The 17,824-nt window shown below is 44.6% G+C and overlaps 1 protein-coding gene across 1 annotated transcript in view; it reads left to right on the forward strand.

The window, feature by feature from the left end:
• Positions 1–321: 321 nt before the first annotated feature.
• LOC126534629 (radical S-adenosyl methionine domain-containing protein 1, mitochondrial-like) overlaps positions 322–17,824 on the forward strand; it is a 54,021-nt gene continuing 36,518 nt past the window's right edge. Inside the window, exons 1-7 of the mRNA XM_050181901.2 lie at positions 322–695; positions 771–823; positions 887–993; positions 1,202–1,331; positions 6,083–6,128; positions 11,677–11,847; positions 16,366–16,458. Of these exons, the coding sequence (XP_050037858.1) occupies positions 597–695; positions 771–823; positions 887–993; positions 1,202–1,331; positions 6,083–6,128; positions 11,677–11,847; positions 16,366–16,458 (699 nt within the window). The 5' untranslated portion in view covers positions 322–596. The remainder of the gene's footprint in view (positions 696–770; positions 824–886; positions 994–1,201; positions 1,332–6,082; positions 6,129–11,676; positions 11,848–16,365; positions 16,459–17,824) is intronic.

A 17,824-nucleotide genomic window follows, 5' to 3' on the forward strand; every position in this document is an offset into this window, starting at 1 on the left:
GCATTTGAGTAAACTTGAACTTGAACAGCTCATTTAGAGATTTTAAAACCATTGAAAGGACCACGGTAAAAGAAATATAGAAAAATTGCGACATTCCTACGACATTGCTTTGATAACGAAGGTTTTTTTTTATGTGTGTGTTCTTCTTGCTCAGCACTGGATGGCTGACTAGGAACATGTTCTCATGAAGGCGTGAAACTATTTTTGAATCACGCGGTATATACACCGTGGCCGGACATCATATATCAACCAATAAGAATTGCCCAGTTGATTCGCTGCAGCGGCTGTAGCCGGCTGAAGCGCGGGCCAGTCAGCGGGCAACGTGACTTCAATGTGGCGTTGTTTGGATGTCGTTTGTTCCTCTTGATTTGATCGCAGTTTTTGAACATTTACATTACACTTTTGCACGACACTCAAGGAGCGCAGCTGCAAGAGGGCGCTCCGCTGTGCTTGCGTGCAACCGGTACGTTTGACATGCCCGTGTAGTTAAACTTTTGCATGACACTCGGGGAGTGTAGCTGCAACAGTGCGCTCCGCTGTGCTTGCGTGCAACAGGTGCTTTTGACATGCCCTTGTAGTCTCATTCGTATGTCGTTATGTTTCGAAGCGCTCTGTTAGCTAGCCGATGTCGCCTCCTAGGAATGCCAAGTCGCGCACGGCGCATTCATTCCGACTCCAGTTCATTGTATGTCCATGTGAGTACATTGTGAACTTTCTCTCGTGCACTTAGTACGTGATCGGCGCCGTAACACCGTTTTTCTTCTATGCAGTGGCCGTACTGCGAAAAACGCTGCACGTACTGCAATTTCAACAAGTACATCAGGTAAGCAGACCGCGTGGATTGTTCTGCGTGAACTTCTTAACACAGCGTACATACCGCCCGCAGCCGGAACGTTGACCACGACGTGATGACCGAGTGCCTCGTTCGGGAGCTGACGACGGTCATCCGTAGTAGCAGCATTTCTACGATCACGACGGTGTTCTTTGGGGGAGGTACGTTCTACCCGGGACTGATGTTTTTCGGCGCTTGTTCCTTATCTCCCAGTCGTGCAAAGCGGGAACACGTACACAAGAATACACGAATTCGTCCTTCCAACGTATTTGTGTCTTGCGTCTGTATTCCTGCTTGCGCTACTAGAACACATGCGTTACCGGCAATGTCACATTGCAACTCTTTGCACATTTGCCTCCATTACCTTAGGCACTCCGAGTCTGATGCGGCCTCGCGATGTGGAACGCGTCTTGCAAGCCGTCTCCCGGCTCACGGCGGCACCTGTTGCAGAGGTTACGTTGGAGTGCAACCCGAGTCCTGCTGCGAAAGACAGCCTCAGGTACGTACAAAAGTGCCTGCCCATCAGTGGGCAATGAACTGCACTGCAGGGTTGATGTCTTACGTGACTGCCTTGCAGCTGCCTTATATGGCCAGCGTTTTACATATGCACTGGGTTATAGGTGACATGCTGTTTTTCTTGTACAAAGTCAAGGGCTTACAGATTGATGCAGCGTGATTTAAGCCACCCCCTCTCTGTGAGTTTATTTCCTGCATTCTGTTCGTGGTCTATACTAAACTGCATTTTTACTGTAAGATATGCAGTGCTCACCACTCACTGAATTTCCTGAGTCTCGTGCACATGTGTGTGTCGTGTTATGCTTAATTTGTATGGTGAGCAAGGACACATACTTTGCCACCAAGAAATCATCCTGCTTTTGTGCCAGGTCATTATGTTCATCTCTGGCTGACAGCAAATTCCATCTGCATTGTAATGCATCATCTGTGTTAGCTTGGTAATCGCCTGTACTGAATGAGGAGGTAGGCCAGATCAAAGCCTGACAGTTTGTGCCATCCTCATGAACTGCAGCACAAAGCATAGCTGCTTACATCGCGAATTTACATGCTTTCTATTGGGGAGCCAACATTTTGTGGTTCATGACATTGTGTTGTAGCATGCAAATTGGGCTGTATGGCACGTTACTGAACTTGAAGGGAAGAGCACTACAAATGGGACAGTGACGAGGGGAGACAAACACGGCGCCGCCCCGTGCTTATCTCCTCTCATCACTGTCCTGTTTTTAGCACTGTGTCCTCCATGTTCTGACATTGTGTTGTTTGTTTCTGACAACGAGATGTTTCTCATCGCGCAGTTCCTCGACAATGGAGCTGCTTCCATCTAATTGTGTCAACGTTTCTTGCACTATCGGTGAACAGGCATTGTAAGCAAGCCAGCTCTTGAGACAGAGCTCTTGAGCCAGCTTGAGAGAGAAAAGTCATGTTAACTGAACTTGCAGGGGTCTGGGAGGATTGCCGCACCCTCTAGCTGATGATTCCGGAACGTTAGGTGCCAGTGTGGCGATGGTCTTGAGCTGAATACTGCTTACATGTTACATGTTACAAACCTGCAGGTAGAGAGCACGACAGCTCTCTGGACTGCACACATGTGTGTTCACATTTCTGTTTAATTTCCTTTTACAAAGGAGCATGTCATGTTCAATGACAATCGCACAAGTCGGTCAATCTTGAATGCAGTAACATCTTTGGGGCTTTGTGCTCCCATGAATGGCGAGGTCCGTGTTCTGGTACTTCGTTCGTTTACAAGTACCAGTTGTCCAGTCGTGCTAATGCTGCAGAGAGTGATTGTTTCTGTATGTCAAACAGTGACACACTCCGTAATCAATGGTCTTTAAAAGTACACCAAAGAGAAAGATGACTACTTCTGCATCAATCAATCACCCTTCGATAGTATCAAAAACACCACTCTTGCCACGATAAGATGCTTGGTGAGCCAGAAAAAGTATAATAACTAAAGACAGGTGGCAGCGCCTCGTTGAAGGTCCCACACCAGCTCTCTGTGACATCATGGATTATTACAGCGTTTTCTAAGATGGCCTAGTTAGTTCATTAATGGTGAAAATAGACTACATTGCGTTCTAAAGGAGCCAAAGATTGCACATGGCGAGTTCCAGGAACTCTTGCTGAGCCAACATGAGCCAAATAAAAGAACTACTTTGAAATCTGTGACGTGCCGGTGTTGGGGATTTCCTGTTCTGATAATCAACCTATCATTTCAAAATTAATGACAGCGTGTTTTTCCAAGGATGCTTTATACATCTAAACTGATTTAGTGTATTACTTTAGTGTCCCTTATAAACAACTACATACAGTGCATGCAACACTCGGCCACTCCGATGAGGGCCGGGTAGACCTCTATAAACGCAGTTCCGAACCCCAGCCTAAACACAGGAGAGTTGCCTTACAGTCTGGCTGGAGGTCAGAGTTGCTTGCAAGTATACAATCAATCAGGCATTCTTTATTGTTTCTTACAGATACACAACAAGATCTCTTTAAACAGGCAGGACCACAGAACCCTTTCAAAGGTTGTAGCAGGGACCCATTTGTTGACGAACAGGGTTGTCAGGAAATACAAGATGAATAAAACACATACGTATTGTCAGCAATTTTTCTCGGACGTGCTTTAAAAGCAGAACAAATTATTTTTAAAGATATTCACCGCTATCATTGGAATGATTTTTTCCAAATAAGATAGGCGAAGGGGAGCAAGCTGCTCGCACGAATAAAATGATGCGGATGATGCCATGTGGTGAAGTGTTCCGAAGCTTCAGAGCAACGTACTGAAATGAAAATACAATGTAGGCCGCTTATAACGTAAGTCACCAGAGTCTCGAATATCCACACTATAAGTGGTACCGCACTATAACCAAAACAGAGATTTTCAGGGCAAAACATGTAAGCCAAGTTGCCGCACGTATCTGAGAATCGAAACGTGCGACCAGGAGTTTTTCGTGCGTTTAAATTTACAAACATTGAAAGGGTAATGTCCAAGTACTCGCAGTCTTCGCACCGAGCAGACAAAGTAATGATAACTTTTGCAAAGACGGAAAAAAAGATAGCGACCAAAATTTTCAGGCACAGTACGGTGTCTCATCCGACTTCTCGGACTGATTGACATATGCATGGTGTCGAAACATGGCGACCGCGGACCAAGTTGCTGCCATTCGAGTGTTGCCCGTGCCATGATTTTCACTATCAAGGTGCTTTCTCTGCTTTCCATGTGCCGTACAGCCACTGTAATATGTTTTGTTGACCCGGTACCAAACCACAACTTTGGTCGCCGATGAGGCACACTTGTTAGGCCTAGCCGCTGGGGGTGTTGGGTGGCATGCTATAGCGGGAAGCTCGCCCTTGATGTGTTCATACTCGTAGACTTTTACATAGAGACTAAGCACGCGATCATGCATATGGGCTGAACTGACAGCAACGCGTACGAAGTGGAGTTCGGTTCCTAGGGCAATCAAGCGCGGCAACTACTGCGAATGCCTACCAAGTTTGTGTGTACGCACTTATAAACGGCGAAAGCTGACAAGTGCACCTAAAACCTAATAGCTCCAAACTAAATTTGCGGAACACTGCTTATTCATTCGCTCCACGTCTCGTGCTCCTCTGCATCGCCCTCGCTGCTGTCCTTTCCCATTGGCGGGCACACCCCGTTGAGAAGCGTGCTCGTTACTGTGCTTATCAGCGGGATTTTCTCGCATGGCTGCACTAAACGGTGTGTGTATACATGGAGTTCTGTGGGAGGGTAAACGGGAGTCTGAGAAAGCCATGTTGTAGCCAATTCTGCTCTATAAACGGTTACATTGTAAGTGTTCTAAGCTGTAATCTATAATTAATACTTACAGGTGTTACATATTGGGTACATTGTGGATATGTGAGCTTTTGATATTAAATTGTGGGGTTTTACGTGCCAAAACCACTTTCTGATTATGAGGGACGCCGTAGTGGGGGACTCCGGAAATTTCGACCACCTGGGGTTCTTTAACGTGCACCTAAATCCAAGTACACGGGTGTTTTCGCATTTCGCTTCCATTAAAATGTGGCCGCCGTGGCGGGGATTCGATCCCACGACCTTGTGCTCAGCAGCCCAACACCAAAGCCACTGAGCAACCACGGCGGGTAGCTTTTGATATACTGGCAATATTGAAGGGCATTGAATAGCGTCATATAAAATTTTGTGAGGAAGTAACAAAGCATGATCTTTGATACAAACTTTGATGGGTTGTGTGATTAGTAATCTGTAACCATACGTGACTGAATGTTTTACTGCATTCAAAACGAAGAGGGCATGGTGCTGTGCTTTGTGCTACTCTAAGGGGTTTCAACATACTTTAGCAGGTTAAGCTACAAACTGCTAGGCAAATATAAATGTGCAAATGTATAAGACTGTAGTATAACGTTAACCTCCGTATTCAGAAATGCAACTTAATATAAGCTCATGCTTGACTTCATATAAATGACGCCTGCTGCAAACGCGCCGAAGACGCTCATTGCATTTCTTTTGGTGCGTTCACGACAGGCGTCGTTTAAATCAAGTCAAGCATGGGCTTCAAATTAAGATGCCTCTCCGAATATGGGGGTAAGTGTGTTGTAAACGAATCACGGAATTATAGCCACCTCAGCCTGCTCCCGAAACACTACCGAGAAAAATATTTGACTCCAACCACAGCTGGCTGGCAGTCGTAACCAAATGTAAATTGCAATCTGTACTTTAAATAAAGCAACAAAAACTAGAAATTCTATCTTGAAGCGCAGCACCGAGGTATTCCAGGTGAAAAGAAAGTAGCATTAGGAAAAGTGAGAAGATTTGTTGATTGTCTGCTTGTATTCGAGTTTACTAGAAACTGCCCTAGTTTAATTTTACTCTGTGCTTGGAGCTCAATCCTCTACAGGCCATATATTTGTGAGTCCCCAGAAATTCTCATTTAAGAAGATGAGGCCTCAGCTATTAATCATGGTCTATCATCGTCTAGTCTATATTTGTGTCCTGTGGAATTCTATAAGAAAACAAAATATTTAAAGTGAAATTCATTGTAGTGGCATTCGGCCCAACCTGGTGAACTGTGAATGGGTGGAAATTTGAGTTTTGTTGTTCCTGCTTTGTTGTTTTGCTTTGTCATCTGTAAAGCTTGTTTATGTTGTACCAGGAAAAATGCAGCAGCCTGGCCCATTTGTCATTGTGCTCTGAAGACCAGTGATAGAAATAACACAGATCTTCTCTTTTCACTGCAGTGACTTCAAGGTGGCAGGGGTCACGCGACTGTCAATTGGCATGCAGGTCTGTAAGCTGCTTTATGCTCAGCTGAACTTTTGACCACATTTGTGTTGCTGTCATAGGACTAATTGGGGAAATCAGGCCTCGTTACGCTTGCAATACATTGAAAGGGCATCAAGTTCTTATGTAAACCTGGCATCTTAAAAACCCTCTCTTTATTAAGTAATATTTCTTTAATGATGTTTGCGACTTAGACATTTTGTCACAAATCACTAATGTACAGTCAACTCTCGTTACAACGGATCCTGATAATCCGTCAAAAAAAACGTCCGTTTTATCCGAAGTCCATAATATCCATAATGCCTCACTTCCGAAACTTTCCTCTTGATGTGCAACTTTATTGCAAAGACTGAGTGACGAACGTCCAAAGCAAGAAACACAAAAGAAGTCACAGTTTCAGCCGAAAGGCGAAGCATCGATTGCGATAGCAAATTAAGCAAGATAAGTGCGGCAGCAGCAGTGTGTGAATTGACCTTCATGCTGTCTCTCGCTTCAGCGCAAACTAAATGTTGAAATCACAGCGCATACGAAGCTACCAGCATTCGGCGCACTTTGTCCACATCGCAGATCGCTTTCAAGATATGGCAGCTGCGCCGTAAGCAGCAGTCGCTAGAGTAGGACCCCTCTCTCTCGCCTCCCCCTCACCTCCTGTGCATCGCTCGTGAATGAAGACGCGTTTCCACCCCACCTTCCTTTCTGGTGCGCGCGATATTGAGCCATGATCATCGGCTGACCCTTGCTAGTCAGTTGTCATCTCATGTGGACATAGCAAAGGTACATTTAATACTCCTGATTTGGAAAAAAATTCTCGCTAATTTCGTCTGCTGCAGTCGATAGTCCATTGTAGTGCAGTCTGTTAAAGGGCCCTTCACCAAGTCTGGCCATTTTGACCTGAGACGTGCAGATCATACAATGCGCGCCTACGATCATGTTTACAAAGAAAGTGGATGCAGTTGCATGGTGTGGAAAGCAGGCGAACATCGCAAGAACGATAGGACTATCAAAGCAGACCTTGAGTTTAATTGTTAACAAAGCCATCGCCAGCAAGCAAGGGCCGGGGGTAATTAACCTGAAGCGCTTCAGGCTCCGTGAGGCAACACATTTGGATCTTGATTCCGCACTTTTGATGTGGCTTCGTGATGCCCGAGCTCGCTATATTCCACTGGACTACTGTTGAGGAAGCGAGCTGAACTGTTGGCCGTGGTCCTCGGCCATGACGGTGTCACTTTCAGCGACGGATGGCTGGACCGTTTCATGGCGAGGCATGGCGTGACATTCATGCAAATATGCGGTGAACGCAACAGCGCAAGTGTGGACACCATCTCCGAATGGAAAGCAAATAAGCTGCCAACGCTTCTTGCCAGATACGAGAACAAGGACATACTTAATGCAGACAAAAGTAGTATGTTTTCTAAGGCGTAACTGAACAAAATGTACGCACTTTCTGTCAACCACTGTCATGGTGGTAAGCGCTCCAAGGAGTGTTTGACTGTGTTGTTTTGTTGCAACATGGATGGGACAGAAAAAATAACCTCTGTTTATTGGAAAATCAAAGCAGCCTTGCGGCACGTAAAGATTGTGCCAGTTGACTAAACTGCCAACATGAAGGCACGGATGACAAAAGACCTCTTCAATGCCTGGCCGCTGCAATTTGATAGGCAAATGATCAAGCAGAAGAGGAAGGTGCCGCTTTTTTTGGACAACTGCTCAAGCCACATGAAGCCACCCAATCTTGAAGCAATTGACCCAGCTTACATTCCCCCAAATGTGACATCAGTACTACTCCAGCCAATCAATCAAGGTGTCGTGCACTCCGTGAAGGCTGCCTACAGGACATGCCTTGTCGAACACCTGCTCTTCGACATGTAAAGTATTTGTGAATCGAAAATAGGCGTCAGATTCCCAGTCGAAGTGTTGGTGAGCATTTGGCAACAGCTGAGAACTGATGTCATCAAAAACTGCTTCAGGGAGGCTGGTTTTCAGGGAAATAATGAGACTGCCTGCGAGGAGTCATCTGTCCTAGATGATGAACCATTGGACCCATCAGTGTGGTCTCAGGTCAGGGAGGCATTCGGAGCTGAGAAGTTGTCCGGCTTTGTCACATTTGACAATGGTGTTGTTGACAGTGAGCAACTGACAGACAGGGGGGTTGATAGCCATGATCGAAGGCCATTATGAGCAGTCATGAGACAATGGCAGCAAGCAAGACAATGAGCCACATGCAGTCAGGCTGACTTCACAGCAAGTGATTGACTGCATCGAAGAAGTGAGAGATTACTTTTAGCACAAGCAAGACGACTGCTCCGTTCGATTGTTGGAGCTGACTGAAATGCGGCGCAAAGTAACTGCATCCTCCCTCAAGGGGATCTCTCGTCATAAAGTTCTTTTTGAGCTAAATGTGAATAAAAAGTTTTGTTTGTTTTCTATTTTGGACATTCGTCACTCACTCTTTACAATAACATTGTTAGACATTGCGACCAAAGTTTTGGAAGTGAGGTGTTCCGGTGCTCCAACTCCATGTCCCAGTATATTCCACTGGCAAATTAGAAAGCCATTACTGTGAGGAGTGCCTGGTATGAATATGTTGTAGTAGGTGAGGTGAGGGCAGGGGCGCACTCCGAACAGTCATCTCCGGTAGGGCCCCTCAGTGCACTGCACGCAACTTTTTCTGCCAAACATGTGGAAAGTACACACGCATGAATGGTTTCCTTTGTGGAGGGCTCCTTTTTTTTTTTTTTATCTGACGATGTTTCGCGGCATTCCGGCGGTAGTAGAAACATGCAGCAACTGTTCGATGATGATTTGATGTGTCGGCGGTGGCCTCCAGTTTGGATCTTACGGACTTCGGATAAAACGGACATTTTTTGTCGGGATTCTCAGGATCCATGGTAATAACAGCAGGCAGTATTTGGCAACGAGGGACATGTGTAGATGTGTTAACTGTGTTTATGCTATTGTGCATTTATTGTGAAGTCTGTTATTGAAGGTTTACCTCAGTGTACTATCTGTGAGGCCTTTGCCATGTAATCGTTATAAGTTATCTGCTAATTCAAACAAGAGAGAAGTTCACAGAAAGATTGAGGCTTCAAGGGATTAACTGTGGTCCAACAAGAAATTTTGCTGGAACGAACATTCGACTCGGGGACTTGTCAAAATGTTGTCTCCAGTGACATTCTTTCTTTGACCACTGTTGATGAGTTGAAAACTGTCTGAATGACAGTATCTCATGGCTGTACTTTGGTCAATGTGAACTGCCCCCCCCTTTTTTTTCCTTAGTATATTGCTTGGATTTTTCAGGCATTCCGCAATCCATGTATAGGTGGGCTTTGTAGAAGGTTGTGAAAAAATGAGTTGTTTTCAGCCCTCACTTGTTGGAAGGGTAAAGCTCCAAATTAAGCTTGAGATGAGAAATGCACAGTGTTGCTTTTCAAGTTGGTGGGCTGGCCATCATTGCCTTGTTCTCACAGTATACCGTATTTACTTGAATCTGGGCTGGCCACGAGTCTAAGCCGATCACCGAAAGTCGGAATCCAGAAAAAGAAATTTACCTCAAATGTAGGCCGAACAAGAATGCGAGGACACTGTTCACAAAATTAAAGCATCATTTATTGAATGATGACCATGCCGAGCTCATTCTACGTCATCATTGTTGCTAGCCTCGTCGCTATCTTCTTTATCACTGTGATCTTCAAACAGTAAATGCCGCCCTTGCTGCGGCACACACAAAAAAACATTTCCCATTGCCCTCTACCATGGGGACATTTTTCACATCGATGCCGAAGTCCTACCCAGTTTGGAACATTTGACTATGCCTCCGCGGCTAGCACAACTTTTTGTTTGAAAGTAGTACTAAAGTGGCATCGCCTGTTTCGTGCCATTACAATAACGCCACGTCACATGCCGATGCCATAGACTAAAGAACCAGATGCGATGTGGCACAGGTCAAAATGGCAATGTCGTGCGTGCACTTCAGTTGGGCTACTGGCACAGCGAGTAGCGGCTGCAATACTGATTTTTCTACATGGGGGCGCTAGCTATGCACCATATTTATCAATTTCAATTAAAAACTGGCGAGTTTTTTAAAAACTTCAGATCTAAGCCGATCCTACAGTTTGGTTGATGATTATTTGAAAAAACTATCGGCCTAGATTTTCATAGATACGGTAACTTAAAAATGGCTACGCTTGGCTTGTGAGAGACACGGGGATTGATGAGTAGTACCTCCACCAGATTTCATGTTGACGCAAGAACACTGAAAGCGTAATGACAGCAGCGATCCCAGCCGTCAGTCGTCAAAATCTCGTCTTGCAGGGCAAGTCTATCCAATATATATATACATGTGTCACCATACATTCCAGAATACACATTTGTGCTCACTTACATTCCAGAATATACAACGGCATTTGTGTCATGCATACAATGTGATTAGACAAGTTCCTTTCACTACAGAATTTGCAACATCGAATAATTTTTGCACATCGTGTGCATGTCTTACACCTGGTGACAAATTGATAACAGTGACAATCTTGTGATAAACAGTCACTATCAGAAAGCAAAACAATATGCATGTGTTAACATGGTGCAAAACACACTGTCAGAGACAGCAGTGATCACAGCTGTCAGTCATCGAAATATCATCTTGCAGGCCAACTCTATCCACTATATATATACATATATAGTGTCAGAGACTGTCGGAGACACTGGAGTCTGCAACAACCTAATAATTCAATGCCAGCTCTGCCCACAAAACAGCACTGCACTTTATTTCCTTGAAGACTCCACTTGGAGATATTACATATGGTGTGGCATTAAAGCAGTTGTTTAATAAATGAATATTAGGAAAGTCGCATGGTGGGCAGGTACGTTTTCTCTGAATGACTATGAATGGGTGATGGCAGCCATGTCATAGGGAAAGTGACTCCAGTCTACAGCTATGTGAGGGCAAAAAGACAAAAACTAAACGATACATGCTGCAACACAAGTGATGCTTAGTGAGTGTCCTGCGGAAAGTGATATTCTTGGCAGTGGTGAATTGTACTGTATGTGCTTTAGAGCATTGTAAAGGCATTTGTGAAATAAAGATAGTTTGCCAATGTGGCAGCTTGCCACATGTCTAGTAAACATTGTGCGATGCGTGGCTGTTGTAGGCTGCATGCTAATTGGTCCATTCTTAAGAGGAACACCCAGATTATACTTGACGGTTGTGGCTGAGCTATGATGTGAAGGCTTGCTGGCCTTACTTGATTGCTCAGATGTCAATCGAATGCTTTATAGAAGAGCTTCTCTATTGAAAATTTGAAGAAGTATTACTGTCGAGTTTGCTTTAGTACTATTTAGGTGTTCCTTTCAGGAATTGACTATATTGTACGTGAAGCTATAGCAGTATGTGTTCTGCAAGGCTTTTGTAAGGTTCATTGACCATTACAGACAGGTCAGTAACCCATATTTTAATAGGTCAGTGACCTATTGGTGTACTTTGCAACATTATATTAAAAAGAAGAAGGAAGGCGCCTTCAGCAGCAACTCTAAAATTCTGTAATGTTTCTAACAGAGCCTGTGCAATGATGCTGAGCTCTCATTCTTGGGGCGGACACACACGGTTGAAGAAAGCCTGCACTGTCTGGACCGTGCCATGCACCTATTTCCTGGCCAAGTGTCGGTAGACATTCTTTACGGACGGCCAGGACAGACGCTTGATGGCTGGCTACAAGAAGTGCAACAGGTATGGCTGCATTGTCATGGATTTCAGGTGACACCACCCTCTCAATGCCAGGTGTCCTTGAAGTGCAGCAAATTTTATTTTTCTATGTACAGTCAAATCTCGATAATTTGAACTTGAAGGGGCCTGAAAGATTGCTTGCATTAAAGGAAGCTAATTGAATGGAGAACTTGCCTGCAGTGACGCATGCGCACTAAGCTAACACATGAGTGGGAAGCTCCAGAAGATTTATTCACACGTATTTACAAATTACAGTCAACGCATAATCTTTTGGATGTCTGAAAAACGTCTGAAAAACGTTGGAAAAATTGGGTGGTCTGAAAAAATGAATGCATGCCTTTTACTGCACATCATCATCATCAGCAGCTGCCTGGCTCTGCCCACTGCAGGGCAAAGGCCTCTCCTATACTTCTCCAACTACCCTGGTCATGTGCTAATTGTAGCCATGTTGTCTCTGCAAACTTCTTAATCTCATCCATCCACCTAACTTTCTGCCGCCCTCTGCTACGCTTCCCTTCGCTTAGAATCCAGTCCGTAATCCTTAATGTCATCGGTTATCTTCCCTCCTCATTACATGCCCTGCCCATGCCCATTTCTTTTTCTTGATTTTCGCTAAGATGTCATTAACTCGCGTTTGTTCCCTCACCCAATCTGCTCTCTTCTTATCCCTTAACGTTACACCCACCATTCTTCTTTCCATAGCTCATTGTGACATCCTCAATTTAAGTACTAGAACCCTTTTTGTAAGCCTCCAGGTTTCTGCCCCGTATGTAAGTACTCGTTAGACACAGCTGATATACACTTTTTTCTTGAGGGATTAATGACAACCTGCTGTTCATGATCTGAGAATGTCTGCCAAATGCACCCCAGCCCATTCTTATTCTTCTGATTATTTCAGTATCATGATCCGGATTCGCTGTCACTACCTGCCCTAAGTAGATGTATTACTTCCAGTGCCTCGCTCCCTATCGTAAACTGGTGTTCTCTTCCGAGACTGTTAAACATTAGTTTTCTGCAGGTTAATTGGGATCTTTATTGGGATTTTGTTGCTTTCTTTATGGAGGACTGCGGTGGCGGTGGAGCCGCTATAGATATCTTTCAGTATTTTTACATACGGCTCGTCTACACCCTGATTCCGTAATGCCTGCATGACGGCTGAGGTTTCGGCTGAATCAAACGCTTTCTAGTAATCAATGAAAGCTATATATAAGGGTTGGTTATATTTCGCACATTTCTCTATCACCTGATGGTGTGAATATGGTCTGTTGTTGAGTAGCCTTTACGAAATCCTGCCTGGTCCTTTGGTTGACAGAAGTCTAAGGTGTTCTATTTGCGATTGACTTCCTAAATACCTTGTAGGCAGCGGACAGTAAGCTGATCAGTCTATAATTTTTCAAGTCTTTGACGTCCCCTTTCTTAAGGATTAAGATTATGTTGGCATTCTTCGAAGATTCCGGTACACTCGAGGTCATGAGGCATTGCGTATACTGGATGGCCAGTTTTTCTAAAATAATCTGCTCACCATCCTTCAACAAATCTGCTGTTACCTGATCCTCCTCAGCTGCCTTCCCCCTTTGCATAGCTCCTAAGGCTTTCTTTACTTCTTCCGGCGTTACTTGTGGGATGTAAAATTCCTCTAGACTATTCCCTCTTCCATTATCATCGTGGGTACCACTGGTACTGTATAAATCTCTATAGAATTCCTCAGCCACTTGAACTATCTTATCCATATTAGTAATGACATTGCCGGCTTTGTCTCTTAACACATGCATCCGATTCTTGCTTATTCCTTGTTTATTCTTCACTGCGTTTAGGCTTCCTCCATTCCTGAGAGCTTGCTCAATTCTATCCATATTATACTTCCTTATGTCAGCTATCTTATGCTTGTTAACTTGGAAAGTTCTGCCAGTTCTATTCTAGCTGTAGCATTAGAGGCTTTCCTACATTGGCATTTTGTCTCCTGCGATAGCTTACCGGTATCCTGTCTGATGACATTGCCCCCGACTTCTGTTGCACACTCCATAATGTTGCCCATAAGATTGTCGTTCATTGCTTAAACACTAAGGTCCTCTTTCTGAGTTAAAGCCGAATGCCTGTTCTGTAGCTTGATCCGAAATTCGTCTATTTTCCCTCTTACCGCTAACTAATTGATAGGCTTATGTACCAGTTTCTTCCGTTCCCTCCTCAAGCCTAGGCTAATTTGACATCTTACCATCCTATGGTCACTGCAGTGCACCTTGCTGAGTACGTCCACATCTTGTATGATGGCTTGTATGATGCCATCTTATATGATGCCAGGTATGATCCCCTTGGGCTCAAATCGCCACAGGCATGTCCGAAATAGCTCTAAAGGCCTGCCAATACACTAATTAGGCGTATTGGGGCTCGTACTGTGATAGGAGACGGCGGGTTCACGTGCGTATAATTAAAGAAAATGTGCCATGTCCTGTGACAATTGCCCCTTCTAACCTTTGGTATGCTTCACCGCCTAACTCTGCTGTATTGGGGCGAAACTGACTTTCGGCAACTGGCATTATGCAACACACCATGCTTTCCGTGCTCCTAGGCCATCAGCGAGGATTACAAAGGCTGAGCTGGTGCCATTGCTAACAGCAGCGAATTGTTCGAATGAAAAACAGGGCACCAAACAGCAAGGAGCTTGATCACGAACGTCGAAGTAGCTAGGCCTAGCATTGCCACAATGTGGCTACGGCTGCCAGTGGATCTGCGTGCGAAAGCGCTGGCTTGAGACAGCGAGATCAGCAAAATGGTGGTGGCCCTTATTAATGCTGTTTTGGGCCTGTGGTCATGGCCAAAAGTCAAGAAAATCGGGTTGCAAAGGTATCTTGCATCCGAAATTGCAAATGTTCGTATACATTGACGCTATGATGTGCATGGCGGTGCCGCGAAGGCATCAGAATTATCGAGCATGTCCGAAAAGGTGGGGGTCCGGAAAATCGGCTGTTGACTGTACAGGACACCCGTCGCTAACAGAAGTATTTGATGATGCGTGCCTGCACATTCCTGCGCACAAATTTCTGCCACATTTTTTTTTTCTTTGTGCACGGCATCGAGAGGTCCTTTCTAAGGTCTTCCTCCGTGGCAGGATCAGAGGAATGCTGAGAGCACTGTCGGGGCGCAGTATGTTCGAATTAACTGTCCCCAATGCTTGCACGTTCGAATTACTGGGTGTCTTCGCCCATTGGAACACGCATAACATTGTTGGGACCCACAGTGTTAGTTCAAATAAACTGAAAGTTCGAATAAGTTGGGTTAGAATTCATGATATTGAATTGTAATACCTTACCTTACCATGTTCTAAAATTCAAAGTTACGATCTTTAGTTTGAAAATTCAAACAAACATTAACACATACACTCATTAGTCATGTTAATTTAGATAACTAGTGTTATTCAGGCAGGATAGCATCAGAGTCCTCTGAATCAGAGCTCATGAGCAATTCTTGAACTTCGCTCTACCTTATTATTTCTACATTTCATATACAACAATGAATATTTTCCCTTATGCTTTCTTGTCTTTATTATGTTTCCTTCATACTTCCGTGACTAAAAAAATTTTATCCCTTGGTTCTGCCCTTCTCGTTCAAAAAACTGAAAAGTATCGCAGACGTGCTGAGCTATCCATTGGCCATTTATAACAAAAACACGCAGGCGAACCCACCTCGTCTATGGCATGGGAGGAGTTAAAAAACCCTAGGTGGCCCTAATAGCCCTGATAATTCTAGGTGAATTTGCTATAATGCTTACGAGGGTACAGCAAAAGTCCTATTCACATATTAGTACTGTAAAAGGATAGACAGTTGGGCGAGTTGGTACGGTAACATGATCATGAATTGTAGCGCGAAGTGACACAGACAGAGACTAGAAGCAGACACAACTCACTCGTCCTGTCTGCTTCTACTCTGTCTGTGTCACTTAGTGCTACAATTCAAGATTAGTACTGTATTTGAGAGCTATGCATAATGCATCAATTTTGTCTGCTTCAGATTTACTATTAGATGTAGTTTACAGAGTTCTAAATCTGATAGTATTGTTTTTTGAAAATTCACAATTTTCATCAATTTGTATAAAATACTGCCAGCCTAAGTCTAAGTTTCGCTTCCAACAGTCACTAGACTTTAAGCTTCTTTCTTTTAAATGTAACAAACTGCATAAAACTTCGTGCAGCGCTTGCTGAGAAAAACAACTTCCCTCTTCCCATTCATTTAGATAGTAGCCCCTGAGGCAAAGCTTCCTCTAAAGCCCGAACCCTTCACTACTACATTTGTTATAGCGCCTGTGTCGCTTTGACATGTTCAGCTCCATCACTCTAACAGTCGAAGGCGGTGGGCATATAAGACAGCATGTTGCGCTAAACATTCCTTTTTCTTGCATGTATCACAATAGAATTTTTGTCATTCTTGTGAATAAACAGGGCCACAAGGAACATAGGGTTGTGCTCACAAGCGTCAACTAGGCTATCCAATGGGAAAGATTACTGAAAACTCGCTTCCACAATGCAGGTGGTGCAGCTTGGCACCGCACACGTGTCCCTCTACGAACTCACCCTGGAGAGGGGTACCCAGCTCTTCAAGGAGGTCCAGGCTGGCTTACAGGTGCGTCCACTTTTGCATGCTCCCTATTTATGCAAAGATGTTGGTACGTTGTAGTGATGGTAAAGAGCCAAACACCACCATAGGCGTGATTAAACATCTAACTCTGTTTTTGGGCGAACTTGTGCTCGGCAAAGATGAACTACGCTTGAATCGCAACAGTAGTGACGGCCATAGTCATTGGTTGTCAAATCTAATCCCACGGGTTGAGTTCTTCACCGAAGTACACGAGCGACGTCGCCATTTTTACTTGTAAGTAACGGCATGTGGCATGTCGTTATCGTAATAGCACCAAACAGGCGGTGCCACAAACGAAAAGTTGTGCTAGCCGCAGAGGCATCGTCAAACGTTCAAGCCGGGCAGGACTTCAGCATTGATGAGAACGTCTGTCATTGGAGGGGACAACGGAAGATGCCTTTTGCGTGTGCCACAGAGGAGGTGATAGCAATGAGGAAGATAAGCACGTGATAACAGAGAGGAGCTGTTCACTGAAATCGCGCCACATTTAGATCCATTTGAACTGTGCCACACTGTCTGCGCATGCATGGGCACGCGGACGCGAGCTTGCAAGCGTACGAGGCTAGCAGCGATGATGACGTAGAGTGAGCTCGGTAGGTTCATATTAAATAGAGACTTTTCATTTTGTGAATGTTATCACTTTGTTGTATGGCTTATATTCGAGGTAAGTTTTTAAAATTTTTTTCTGGCTTTGGACATTGGGGGGTCAGCTTAGAATCGGGGCCAGCCTTGATTCAAATAAATATGGTACGTTTTTGTCTCATTTAGAAAAAGAATGATTTACTCCCAATGCACTAACGTTGCGATAAATAAAAGAAGTCAGTTTCACTCGAAAGGCAAAGCATCAGTTGCGATAGCAAATTAGTAGACAGCTGTACTAAGTAAGGACAGTAGTTTTATCGGCCGTATAAACTTTTGAACATTCGCTTACTAGCTAAATTAACAAGCATGGTGTCACGAGCGTACGAGCAAACATGAACACGTCTCACTCAATGACTGCGGAAACACTTTATCAAAACGCTAGAGCGACCAAGTGCTGTAGCAGGAGAGAGGGAATGGACCTTTGTACGGCTTCTCACTTCAAGGCGAACTAAGCAACGAGAATACAGCGCGGTGTGCCTAGATGTGCACTCTTGTCTCCATCACAGATCGCTTTCAAGATAAGGGCTGCGCGCGGCCGCGCTGTACGTAGCAGCCACCGGTGCAGAATGTCTCTCCTGTTTGCGCCAGTCCCGCACGCAAGTTTCGGGAACTCCTAACGCCCGTGACGCGGCCCAATTTCTGTCCGTCTCCACACACATAATCGCTTTTCTTTTAATTGCAGCCTTGTGATGAATTCGGCATGTCATTG

Source organism: Dermacentor andersoni, chromosome 7 (genome assembly GCF_023375885.2).
Source record: "Dermacentor andersoni chromosome 7, qqDerAnde1_hic_scaffold, whole genome shotgun sequence".
In the NCBI taxonomy this organism is placed as follows: domain Eukaryota; kingdom Metazoa; phylum Arthropoda; class Arachnida; order Ixodida; family Ixodidae; genus Dermacentor; species Dermacentor andersoni.